At 33.1% G+C, this 14286-nt stretch overlaps 1 protein-coding gene across 1 annotated transcript; it reads right to left on the bottom strand.

Moving 5' to 3' along the window:
* Nucleotides 1–396: 396 nt before the first annotated feature.
* On the bottom strand, nucleotides 397–12662 carry LOC124370226 (chromatin modification-related protein EAF7). The gene is made up of 4 exons (XM_046828519.1): nucleotides 12397–12662; nucleotides 5114–5235; nucleotides 3522–4449; nucleotides 397–667 (listed from the first exon to the last, which is right to left on the bottom strand). Exons 1-4 carry the CDS (start codon nucleotides 12542–12544, stop codon nucleotides 477–479), a joined length of 1389 nt encoding a protein of 462 aa, XP_046684475.1. The 5' UTR covers nucleotides 12545–12662; the 3' UTR covers nucleotides 397–476.
* Between the last annotated feature and the right edge of the window lie 1624 nt (nucleotides 12663–14286).

Below are 14286 nucleotides of genomic sequence, written 5' to 3'. Positions count from 1 at the left end.
AGATACCTCCACCTTTGAGATTAACTTTAACTGAGATTCCACGTTTAACTTGAGATTTGTAAAAAAAATTAAGAAAAGAAGTAATGAAACAGCATAATATGAGAAATTTAACAGGTATTTTTAAAATTCCCTGATTTAAGTATCCCTAACTTATCCAGAGTTAGCAAAATTCCCTCACAATTTCTTGTTTTCCTTGAGCATAGCAACCCTGAATATTGCTTTCCCTATAAAACAGACTCATTCCATTTTCCATATCAAACTCTTTAATGAAACATAATTCTTTATAGCAATAAATGAATATTATTAACTGAATCTAAATATGCATCCCAAATGGAACTTGTTGAAGTAATTTTTCAGTCAGTGGACAAAATTCAAACAAAATAGTACACTGTACAATATTATTCACTATGACTATATTTACAAAAATATTATACTGTACATATATTAGGAAACTAAGGTTTATGATGAGATCGGGTCTATAACACTCTGGTACGACGTTTTTGAGGTGAGGGTGGGTTGACAGCAGGGCTGGCAGGTTTCTGGGGTTCAATGGAATTGCGAGTAGGTCGCCCCTTAGTGACTGGGGTCTTGGCTTTCTTAGCTGGTGGTTCCTCTACTGCTTCTATTGCCTTTGCCATCGCATCTCTTGACCTCTCCCGTTTTGTGCCTGAAAAGTATTTACTTCAGTTGCTAATAAACACATTTCAATATAAAAGCACAATACACTAGTCCAAGATATGATGAACTAATACATGGTACACTGTGAAATATTTAGTTAGAACAATCAATACATGATTTCCAGGGTAGGAGATTTGTTCTACAGAAGTCAAAACCAGATTGCTGCACGCTTGCACGTTGCTGTAACTTTAAACCCATGCTGGGCACATGGAACACGTTCTTATACAATGGCTTCCATTTCTTGATTGTATACTTCCACGCAGATGGTGTGGAATTCCACAGCATTGTCAGTCAAATCTCTCACAGACAACAACAACCAAATATCACAATGCACATTATAAAATTAGTCCTATTATTTCTTTATACACCCTGAAACTTCTACGATCTCCAATTTAAAAGTCAATTTAAGGTTTGGGGTACTACATACCGTCAATTACAGACTGATGTGGGGCTAAACCCCTGGGAGGACATTTTCTAGTTCTTGTATTTTGACATCTCTGCTATGCAAGGATACCAATCTCCTTCAAATGAATGAACCTGCCTCCTTACCAATGAAGCTTTATCACAGAGCATTGACATAACACTAGGGTGAAATAGGTATCTCACAGCTCGAATGTTGGAAATATCTTAATTTCAGGCCGGCTTTTTGCTGAGGATGTTTGTGTTTTTCCCCATACCCTGAATGGGGTGCATGTGATTACCTTGCATTAGAATTCTCTTGATGCAAGCTTTTGAAAGCTGTTGAGGTGAAGTAGACTTCAGTACAGTAGCTAGCTAGCTGTCTGTAAGCAATCTCAACACACTAAAAGTATGAATATTGAGTTCAGCTCCATTTCACCTTCCGCTTACTGCAGCATTTGAAATTGACCGCTGTCTCAGACTTGGAGCTGAAATCAATGGCACTCTTCCCACCATATTGCCCACTCCTATAATTTTTCTAGGCGAATTTGAAGGTGACAGAGGTTTGGAAGCTCTTAAGAAACTTTCATGATATTTAATGTTTAGCGTTTTGTTTTGAGCCATATGCAAAGAAGATAGAAGGCAAATTAATAATTTGCTCATTAATAGTTCCTATTCTGAAATAAACCAATGAAATATAGGCCAGATATTGGTTAAAAAGAAAACCTTGAAAATTTAAGAAAGAAGAAGGGGCAAAACCGTGATGGGGTTTTTGAAAAAGTACGAAAGAGAGATAAGATTTAGTGCAAAACTGGTGATCAAGGAACTGAATTTTCAGAATACTACTTGGTTATGATGAAATTACTAGTGATTCATAAGTGCAGAGGAAGAAACAAACAAGAAATGAGGACTTTCCACTGGAAGACACAATTAAGCTGAGACTAAAAAATGTTTCAGAATGTGAAGCGACAGAAATACACATTAAAAGATAATCCTGTTAAGAAATCTCGAGCTTATGTTGGCTTCAGAGAGGAAATGAATAAAGCACAGGCAAATAGGCAAATGTTGTCAAAGTCACAGATGCAGACTGAAAGATTGACATGTACAATCATCACAGAAAGAGAAGAAAGAGTATGGCAAAAAACCAGGGTGAAATAAATGCATTATTGGAAGAAGTCCAGATTACTATGAAAGGTGATGAAAATAATTAAATAAGCAACGGGAAAACACAGAATAAAAAAAATGTTGATCTAAGTGAAAGCCACAAATGATAGAAAAGAAATGGGAAAATACCATGAATGAGAGGCCCAGACTTAAAGTAGAAGATGTTGAGCAGCATCAAAAACAAGAGTCATGCTGGGAATGGAGAATAAAAGTCAAGAATGCAAAGATGAAAGTGATAAAACTGGTATGGAAGTGACTGATAGTTATGTACGAGTCTTAGTTAAGAAAATTGTAATCAAGGTAGGTATACTTACTGTAATACTGTACAGCAAAAATTACAAAAAGCCGAAATAAAAAAAATGAACTCAAAAAGTAATTTGAAATGAAAAAAAGATAAGAAAAAAAATTCAAGACGAAATGCTGATGTGAAGGTCCATCTTCTGAAAAAAGTCTGCCAAGTTTAGAGAACTGCTTGAGAAAGAGAGAGAAAATATTCATAGAATGGAAAAGTTAGTATCACTAATAAAGTAGGTCTGGTCTTGAGCTCAAAGTGTCATAAATTTGGGTCTGTGGTTAAACACTGCAATGGAGTGGAGGAGAAATCTTTTCACTGCACTTAATGTTGATACGAATTTGAGACAGAAAGAACCTTAGCATCTGCAGTAGGAAACATCGACTGCACAACCTTTAATTTTATGATACCATACAGAGTGAAGGAAAAATTAAACTCTGAATAAAAATACAGAAATAAAACTGTACAATGAAAATAAATTTGAATTAACCAACACAATGTCAGATGGAGAGGTTGTTCAGTTTACATAAGCATTGTGAAGAGGAAAAATAATTTTGATTACAATTTTAAAACCTGAAAATAAAAATCGAATCATTCATGACTATGCACAAAAAAGAAAATTGATGATGAAGAACATATGAACCTCTGCTAATGGTGCTGGAGTAGGGGGAACAGGTATTTTGAACTGAGGTTCAAGATTTGAGAGAAAACGCTTGGGAATAAGACGTAATATGTGAAATAAATATGCTTGCTTGTAAAAGTCTCTGATTAATACTGGGAAAGAAAGAGGAAAATTTGTATTTTCGTCTGACACCTGTCATTCATAATATTTGTAATAGGTTCATAAAGTATAGTTTACTGTACATATTCCACTGAACTTAATTTGATTTAATTGTATGTAATTTAAGCTTGATGACTGCTTTTGGTTTTGTAATCATCTAATAACCTACAATATTTTAGAACTGATTCTATTCAAAATATTCAATACCTGTTGGAGTCTCAGTTTTGTCAGATTCCTCCTTCTTCTCCCTTGTACGAAGTTTCGCTCCCCTTGCAGATTCTACAGACTTCTCTGGTGATTTCCTCTCCACATTTTTTTTGTCTGAAGTTTCTTTCTTCTTGTCAGAGTTTTCTTTCTTAAGAGTCTCGACCCTTTGAAGTTTTGTTGTGGTTTCATTCCGCTGGGTTTTTATTGTTTCAGTCTTAGGTGTCTTCATTTCAGCCTGATTTATTCGTTTTGCTGAGTCTGCTCGTAACTGTTTTGGGGTTTCAGGGCGGGTCTTAACACCTTCTGCACGTTGACTTTTTGGTGTCTCTACGATTTTCCTTTGGTCAGCTTTTTTTACTTCTGCATCTTTTTTCATCTGATCTGATAACCTTTTTTCAATATTTTCTTTCTTGTTGGCTTTAGCAACTGGCTCTTTTTTATCTTCCTTGGTGATTTCTTTTTTAGATTCATAAATAGGTTTCTTCCCAAAATCTTTTTTATCATCATCTCTTGTAATGATTTTCTTTGCTTCTTTGGCATTATCTTTTTTGTTTGGTGTATCTTTTTTGGGTGTTTCTTTAGCATTATCTTTCTTTAATGGTGAGTTATCTCTGACTGGTGTCTGATCTTTTTTCTTTGGCCCTTTTTTAACTGAATCCTTCTTTACTTCTTTCCCAACTGGTGTGTACTTTACAGTGTCAGCTGATGGTTTATAAGTGTCATCATCTTCTAGAGAATCTATCTCAGCTCTTACATCAGTTATTGCTTCTATTCGCTCATAGCTACTGTTTACATTGTCTGAATCTGACTTTTCAATTTTGATCTGTTGTTTCAGTTTACTAGCCATTAACTCCCCAAACTCATCTTCTGGCAATGAGAAATCTGTTTCCACGGCAACCAATGCATCTGCTTCTGCTTCCGCTTCATCCTAAAAAAGTGTCATATTTTATTACTATAATTGTACCAAGCCAAGAGACAAAGATATAAAAGTCTAAAAACCAACTCAAAACATAATTACATATATATTTACATTTTGTAAATTCAAACTCTTATTATTAATAAAAGAGAATATGATGATTACAGATATTTGTTATCAATATGTGTTACAATAGAAAAATTATATAAATGTTGACTTTAACTCCAGTTCACCTTCCTCTTATTAGAAGCAGCATGGAATCTGACACTGTAACAGAATTGACTCAGACTGGAATCTGGAATCATGTTTGTCTGAAGAGATAGAAAAAAGTCAACAACAAAGAAGCTGAAAACGAACAATTTATATCGTTTTGACATCAGGGACAACTAGATTATATAGTGTAATCCAGGTAAATTAGAATTCTCATTGCCTCATCAGGTGCACAATTGAGTGCAGTAGGAGTTACGAAGGAAGTGTTCTAGATTAGGACTATAGAACTATGTTTTATAATGGCTATGTCAGATTAGAATGTCAGTCAGCGACATTAATCTCAGAAAAAATGTGAGTGCCAAACAGAGTGTCAACATAAATTATTATTATCAGTTCTAAAGGCTAAGATTTATTTATTATTCTACACCCTCCTGTACTTTGATATAAAGTGTATAATACAACTTACCAATGCCTCAAGGTCATACAATGTATTCAATTTTTTCCAAATCGCTAATGAAGATACCCTTTTATTCATGGCACTGGAGAGTCTATCTTGGATAAGTAGCATACGGAAATGTTTATTTGGTCCTGGAAATAAATTTCAATTAAAATATTGATATAAAACTGCAGAACAAGAGTTATCTTATTAATTACTAACTCTGAATAGGTGTATGTGATTAGGTGATTCAAAACTACAGGAAGTTTTTTTTACCTAGGCTTACTTACTTTCCTTTAGTAAACTTTATAGAGTTTTACAAGGCTATCTGATTCTATTACCACATTAACAGTTTGTCTAATTATGTTATCTACCTGATTCTATTTGTTTTTATTATCAAAAAGGTAATATAGATTTAATAATAACTTTAAACTTACATTTAACCATCCAAGTAATTTTGACTTAACTATGATTATTATAATTAATTAATTAAATACTCATAACATCATCCTCGTGACTCTATAATGAGTAATCTTAAATTACTAGTCAGCATCGCACTAAGGAGTCTGCTGCAATTGTATATTACTGTCTAACAATATGCATACTTATCATTCTGATCTATTATGTATGTAAATTGTTGTGTTATTATCGTATCTCTGCATGTGTTGACAAATTATTACAGAAACATTCATGTGTTACCAACTTCATATCTCTTAATATTTTATTATTACCTTATAAATGAGTACAGTAGTTGTATAATATTTACAATATTGTTCCGTTATAATAAAAAATACAGTGCCTCCAAAAAAGAATATTGGGATTTTGAACAGGCTTAACCAGTTTATCAGTGGCCAAAAACACGTGATGACAAAATCTAAGAAATCCAACAATCTTGCATCAGAAGCCTGAAAAAATCAATGAGAAGAAATATGATGATGTGTTCAGTTAGATACCCAAATTGATAGTCCACGATCTTATTCATAAAACATTAAGATTTCATGTCTATGAATATCCCAGCTGAATGTGTCATGAAACTGGTTAAAACAGTGACAAACTGCTTTATCATCTAGTGAATTTTGACCTTTAACTCGAAACCGACGATGCACACTAATAATCTATTTAAATTCTGGATACCACAAAAAACACACTTTGGCTTCTGTTACACCATAAACATTGTACTTGCGACTGGTGCCAAGCGTGTCAGTCACAATAGCGGACTGCCACCGCACAGCTGTTCTATGCATGTCAAGATCAACGATTTCTCCCATGCTATATGGAAAACAAAACTTAGTTCAATGTTAATTTGACATTTAAATTGTTTAGTTATCTTGAATAGCTTTTAAGTAACAGCCGTTCAAAATCTCAACATTCTTTTTCAGAGATTCTAAATTTTCTAATGAGCTACATTGGATGGCTGTACACAGATAGCTGATTGCTGTAAAATCAGCTATTGCTACTCTTATCTGATCGATCAGAAATCATGCTATATTTTAAACACAACAGAGAGAACCCTCTAGAACTATATTGTGGGTAGTGTGGCGTTAATTCGCTTGATCCGAGCATATTGCTTCATTATCGCTGAAACTTCTGGTGAGATCGGTCTCTTCTTGAGGTGTGTGGTTTTGTCCCCTCTGTACCACTGTGAATCACGTCTGCTTAGGATGAAACATGTGAAAAAGTAAGATTTTACTTCATTTGCAAGGTATTACTACATTCCAGAAAGTATCAAACACTGGGGACTGGCTACGTAATAGGCAGGGCTAGAGTCTTTAGAGTCTGTATCTCTCCCACTTTTCTCACCTAGACCTTCTTAATCTAGACCTTATGAAAATAAAAGTTCATATCACTCTGACAAAAGTGCTTCCAGCCATTACTATGAGCTAGGAAATGCAACATAATACAGCAAATAAATAGTGTTAATTCACTTAACCAAAACATCTTAATATCTTGAAAGAAATGTAGCTCCACTTTAAATATTCCACAACTTCATTATTTGTTATATTTATCTCTTTAAACATTATATTGTTTTGTTAAGGATGATTGCATTAGGTTAACCCTTTACTTAACAAGTATCCAGTTAGATACAATCATCCTGACCATTACACCACTAGGCATTGTCATACACACTCAATATATAGGCTTCTAATCTTGTAAACGTGTACAACATATTTACAAACTACCTGATAATACCCTATCACATAAAACTATCTGTTTCATGAATCCTCATTTAAAAACAACACATGATTACACAACCAACTCATAATCTCACACTAAAAACACATCGGGACCAATTAAAAAATTAGTGGATTAATTTCCTAATATTTTAACTGCTCATGTAACCCACACTCAAACACGTACATAATTTTCCAAACTAAATGACAGTATCATAGTTAATGGACACCATGGTTATCCACATGGCAACTGAAAGGTACCACTGAACAGTTCTAATTACAGAACACTCAGGTAAACTATGAGGTGCAGATAATGGTGAAAAACATACATAACAAGAAGCACAATAGGCTTACACAAAAATAGCTTAAGCGCAAAATGAACTTTCCAATATTAAAAATCAGTTACTTGTGATTTTTACCACCTAAAACCAAGAATAGGTGAATTTTCTTCAGGAGAATGAGCAGAAAACATTAATAATGTTAAAATTACTACTAGCAATTTTGTTGATTCACGAATAATATTGAAATTTGTACTACAGGTAAAGAAAATTAATACAATACAAAAGTTATTCTCAAGTTTGATCAAAATTGGATTACTCTACGTACTTCTCTTAGACTTGACACAATTTACAACCATTGACCAAAACGTGTAAAGCTTAGCTCAAATTCATTCTTCTGGTGAGGTGAAATGTGGGTAGCATATGATAAAGCAGACCTGGTTTTTTATATTGATATTGACAAACAATATTACCTAATTATAACTTTTTTATATAACTAAACAATACAGATTTTTGAATATAACTAACTTGTATAACAATAAACACTTTTCATATCATAAACATATTTTCTTGTATAGATGTTAACAGACAGTCAAAAGCTTATGACAGTGAAGCGAAGTTTAAAAAGTGGCATATTAGCTGAACACTTGCAGATCATCTCCGTGAGTATTTGTATAGAAGAGCTTTCTGGAGAAGATCTTCAACAACTTCTTAAAACCGGTTAATCATTGCCACCAAGGAGAAAATATATAAAAAAATTATGCGTATTTCGTATTTTCTATTCTAAATGTTTGTTATGTTGTTATCATTCCGGTTAGACTTTAATAAGCAGCCTACACTCGTTATTCGGTTGTTTCTATCGAATGGTTTGATGTTTTTATCCGAAGGAATAATTCGATATTACAATTTATTTATCTTAGCACTTGATTTCAACAATGTAAACAATAAACAGCAAGAAATAACTAATATTTTGAGACTTTGAAAATGGCGTTAAACATGAGGAAAATCTGTGAGATATTTCCTACAAGTGACAAGATTTAAGTGGCTTCAACATGTGGGTTTGGCTCCTGGTAACCCATGGGGAGAATTCCTTCCTCGATTTCACAAAAGTGTTACTCATCGATATCAAACTGGGCGAGTGTAGCCGCTTATTAAAGTCTCCCCATCATTTCTTTATTATTTATGAATTTTTCCTATTTACAGTTCTAATTGTTTGTTTGGTTGTTATAGCTCATTTATATATATTGATTTGATATATATATATATTTATATATTGATTTATCATGAGATTTATTTGATTTGACTTATAGACCCGTATTTGATAGCCTATACAAATAAGTACTGATGGTTATACTAATCGATATAAAAACCGGGTCCGCTTATAGCACTCTACCCTAAAATGTTTGTTAAACTTAGACTGCAGTATAATAAATGGCCACCAACACAGTCAGGTGATCATTATCGGATGATGATTATCGAATGATTCGAATCATTAACATTCCTGAAGACTGAATGCAAACTGTCAAAGACTAAAAACAAAATGTTGGACCAAATAATGTAATAGATATTTCAAACATTATGGTTTTGCTTGTTTTCAATCTTAGAAATTAAGGTATAAATATTAAAATAATTTACAAATTAAAATATAATATATAATTAATATGATTACAACAAAACAATAACATTTAACTACCTTATGTATTTTCAAGGATAAACGTGACTGCTTATGAAACAAAGAAGACACTTACATCACTGTTCTTGCTGCCATTAGTCAATAACGAAACAAATTATTTTAATTTTAAATGTATTTCCACACACAATTTTACTTTGAATTAATTTTGAGTAAACTGAATTAAGTTTTATGCTTTTAAAATCGTATTATGGTGAAGCTATACTTTTATATATGTAAAACACAATGTATTTGTTTCAGATTGCATAAAATAACTAAACTATATCTAAACAACGTTAGAGCAGTGTAGTACTTACGATTACTTTAGCCAGTCTGAAATGGCATTTCTGCAGGTACTGATGGCGTCAAAAGTACATTCATTAATAATTAAAAGTCTTAGTTTGTTTGATTTGAACTAAAATAGTACTGTACACACGATTTTTCATTATATTCATAATCAAATTTAAAACATGTTCAAAAAAAGTCTTCTCAAGATCGTTTTTAGATACGTCATGTTTGTTCTTTCTTTTCTAGTTTTCATCTCATCAATACAAACCGGACAATTCGGATTTAAAGGAGCAAGGTCATTACATTGTAACAATTTAAAACATTGCTCAGTGTTTATAAAATTATTTTGAGCCAATATCTGCATATTCATCGCCATTATGCCTTTCGTTGTTACTAGCCTTCTCCTACATAAACGAAATTACAACAGCTGGTAATGATGACACTAGTCTAAATAAAGAAAGTTGGTAATGATTATTTATCAATATCTATAGGTCAAATGTCCTATTCAATAGTATCAATATTTAGAATCGATAATCGTAATCCGATTGTGTTGGTGGCCGCTTATTATTTTGTAGCTTCTTAGGGTAGGGTACAATAAGCGGACCCGGTTTTTTATATTGAAATTGGCAAACGATATTACTCATTCATAACCACCGATATAATCAATCGATACTGATTAATTATTTTGAACAAATAACTTAACCCTTTGGACGCCAATGTCCGGTTGATCGGACCGTCGAAGTCTAATCGAAAAACGCCAACGTTCGATCGATCGGACCGCCGAGGTCCGGGCGAAAAGTGCCAACGTCCGATTGATCAGCCGTTCGAGAAAAACATCTATTAAAAGTTATTTTTTAACTTGAAAAGTCTGTTTAAACTGTTTAGGACTATTTTAGAAGTAAATAAGACTATCTGTAATCAATTTTGTTCAGTTTAGTGTCCACCCATTGTGTTTCCCTAAACACACATGTTAGAAGTGACGGGGACAAATGTATATATATTTGTAAATAATTATTGTGTTGACAAAGATTTTTCTTACTTTTTTGAAGAAAATCTATCGAAGATGCTCTAATTTTAATACTATGTAAGTATGTACATACGTATTTCCTACTGTAAAATTAATTCTAGTTATAGTAAATGTTTTCTAATATCAACACTAATTAAAAGTATTTTTTGAGAAACTAATTTTCAACTTTCAGTTCTGAATTTCTGTGAGCAGTCTTAGATATAATATCTGTAACGAATAAAAATATCACCGATAGGTAAAAATATTTTTTTCGTACCGATATTTTGGCCTGAATTGAAACTTTTATGTAAACAAATGTTTTGGTAAGGCATTACCACATCATTAACAATGTAGTTCCATTCTAAATGCTATTTATAATAACACTATTCGATAGCGCATATAATTTCCTAAAAATAAAAAAATAAACATTCAATTAACATAAAAACTAAGGATAATACAGAGCAAAGCGTAATAGGTTACAAAAACATCAAAACAGGGCTGGCGGTTTAGGCTAGTACAGTTGGTTCGGGTGCTAGCGTGATGGGTAGGGCGACAGCCTTGGGCGTTGGCGTCCAAAGGGTTAAATAATCTATATCAAGAGCTGTAAATACTTTCAAATAATACACATAAGGTAATATTTCAATTTGACATATAAGTAACATTTGATTATTAAAAATGGCAGTAAATTTTAGAAAACTACACGACATTGCTTTGAAAGATGATAAGATATGTTTTACGTGGCTTCAACATGTTGGACTCGTACAGAAAAATCCTTATGAAATTTGTGGGAAAGAAACAACTGTAACTGTGAGAGGAGCAAATATGGTCGTCTTCAGTTTTCCTAATTTTGCTTATAATAATTTGTTTCATCACTGTAAATATTAAATCCATATTTTAATTTAAAACATATGATTGTTATTGAGAAATATTTAGATACTTTTATATCGATTGATAGTCTAGGATTTGAGATGCGAATATTAGGTATCGATGATTACATTCTTCGATATAAAAAACCGGGTCAGCTTATTGTACCCTACCTGCTTCTTATTCTTTTTCTGAGTATTTTCTATTTCAAAAATCAGAAAATAATGTTAAGTGAATAAGTAAATATTTATCATAACATTATGAAAATGTTTTTAATTTATACCATACTGAAATAAAACTGAAAAAATAGACTGAGCTACCATAGCATATCAACACATATCTGACATATCTGTCATGTCCAACATTAATTGTGGTTATGTCTGTTTAGGAATTAAAGGTAGGCTAATATGGAGAAAAAAAAATAAAAAAGCTTATAAGGAAATGTAAACAAAGTGGGACTGGTAAACTAAAACCCAAATATCGGTATCAATTTACAATAACGTGACCATGGAAAGGTATGTTCATTTTTTTCCCCTGAAAACTACAATTTTTCCTGAAAACAATAGTGAAGAAAAAATTCGTCGGCAACGAAAATCAAAGGAGTTACGATTTTTTGAAAACTCTGTTTTTGACAGTATTTCTGGCAATTTTACTGAAATGATGCTGACAAGTACGTTAATTCTGTCAACGATGCCTGCCCGCTGCGCAGTGCTGCGCACTGCTTGCTCTTTTAGAAAAAAAAATTAACTCGAGCTTGCAAAAGTCGAATCCCAGATCACGTGATGCCCCTGATCCTTAACCCTCCAAGTGTTGTTCGACAAAAATTTTGTCGGTTATTTTCCATTTTTAATGCAATAATGCCCGAAAGGCATCAATATAATACAATAATATACTTTCCCCCCAGTTTATATGCACCTGTGATAATAATACTTGGCTATAAATGCCCAACCCATGAAAAAAAGTCCATTTTTCATGGTCACGGTATTGTAAATAAATACCCAAATATCAACTATAATAGCCTAATAGTTCCTTCTTACCTACTGGTTTGAATCCATGTAAGGAATAAAGTAACAGTATTTCTTGATCTGCTGACCATTCTAAATCATCAACTTCGCTATTCTGATTCTCGGTGTTTTCTTCTTTTGATGCCACGTTGTTTAATGTATTGTTTGTTGTTGATCCCATTATTTAAACAGATTAAATGCGAAATCCAGTACACTCACATCCAATGTTCAATCACGTAAACAATACTTAACCTCAATTTCCGTACTGAATGAAGTCTCTCTAGACTGTTTGTAGCCTCAGACCTGGCAGCTAGTTGAAGTTGCTTTCGCCAAGGCGTTGTCTTTGACCGTTTGACCAAATCTTAGCATATTTTTTGCTTGCTTAGTTTCTGACTTTGGTTATAATTTATCACGTTGTCTTGCTGTATTTTGTTACTATTTTGTAAATGGTAACTTATTCTTTTCACTCTTTCATTTCTTTCGAAAGACTTGGCAATATATTCAGGTGATAAGTTCAGAATAATTCTATTTTTACATGCACATTGATCTAATACATAAAATTAACAAAGTTATATTTTACAAAAACTAAACATAATTTTAGACTAAAATATTACTAAAATGGATAACGTAATAGTCTAAGTATGCTTTTTTGTTTTTTAAAAGGAGAAATAATGTACATACAATGTATTATTATTAAATGTCTTCTTTTTCTTTTCTTTTTTTTAGATTAAAGGAGAGGCCGATCCCCTTTTAAGCATTATCCTGTCCGCCCTCATGGGCCACTGGTCTGTGCAAGGATCTTATCAAACAGAATAAAGGGAAGAGTCAGTACAGTTCAAGGTACTGTAAACTGTAAGCATCAGAGACTTAGTCTGACCAGTTTTCTCGGATATGTCAGGGCCCGGCTCTACAGGGGCTCGGGCTGGGCTCCACCCTTCACACACTACTTCCCAATTCGACGGCCCCGTTTCGTCGTTACACTTTCAGAATGATCAGGATCACTCAATCTAGTAAAAATTGATTTTTTAATTTGTGACATTAATTTATTTTAAACTTTAAGTATTGATAATTATCTGAGGAGAACGATGTAATTCAGATTCGTGACGCGTCCACTGACGTGGTCAGTGAGCGCCAGGTCTTAGCTGAGTGACAAAATGTTATAGATAATCGAAAACACGACCGGCACACGGCGCAACTCTAACAACAGCGAATATATCAAACATACGGTGAGACTTGAGCAAATCCTAGCTGAACGTGCAAAGAGGCGTTGCCGTTTTTTACAACAGGAGATAAACATGTACGTCTTTGGTCGGAACACAGCAGCGACACAAATGAAACACCTTCTGTTACAGCCGTTGCGTCTCGTTGTCGCCGTCACACGGTGATAGCATTGTGGACACTAATTTTGACATCGGTTATGTCACCGACAATTTTTCATCGTCCAGCTAAGTGATACCTTAAATATCTACATAGTACACTTTTAGAGCATTGAAATAAAAGAAAAAAAAAACAGAATTGTAGCAAATATAAGATTTGGTCAAAACCTCCAAGAAGGTGAAAAAAATCACAAAGGATGACATATGAATATACTTTATTGACGATAACACTCAACAGATTAATACATAAACGTTGTTCAAAAGAAATGTTTTCTACAATAATCAGATAAGGTAACTTTGTAGACTTGAATTTTAATTTTCAATCAAAAACATTCTTTAGGCTTTCTCTTTACGTTTAGTTTCCAGGTGATGACTGAAGAAGACATAAAAACAAAATTTAGTGACTTAGTTTTATAATATCAGAACGATCTGCAAGGCGAATTAATAAATTACAGTATTTTATTCAAAAGCTTCGGTAAGTTGGCTGTGCTTTAGCAAAAATACCAATCGAGAGACTAGAAAATTTTCATTTCAGTCTGTCTAACTG

The sequence above is a fragment of the Homalodisca vitripennis genome, chromosome 1, assembly GCF_021130785.1.
Source record: "Homalodisca vitripennis isolate AUS2020 chromosome 1, UT_GWSS_2.1, whole genome shotgun sequence".
Classification (NCBI taxonomy): domain Eukaryota; kingdom Metazoa; phylum Arthropoda; class Insecta; order Hemiptera; family Cicadellidae; genus Homalodisca; species Homalodisca vitripennis.
The sequence above is the reverse complement of the archived record's forward strand: the minus strand, read 5'-3'. Positions and strand labels throughout refer to the sequence as shown.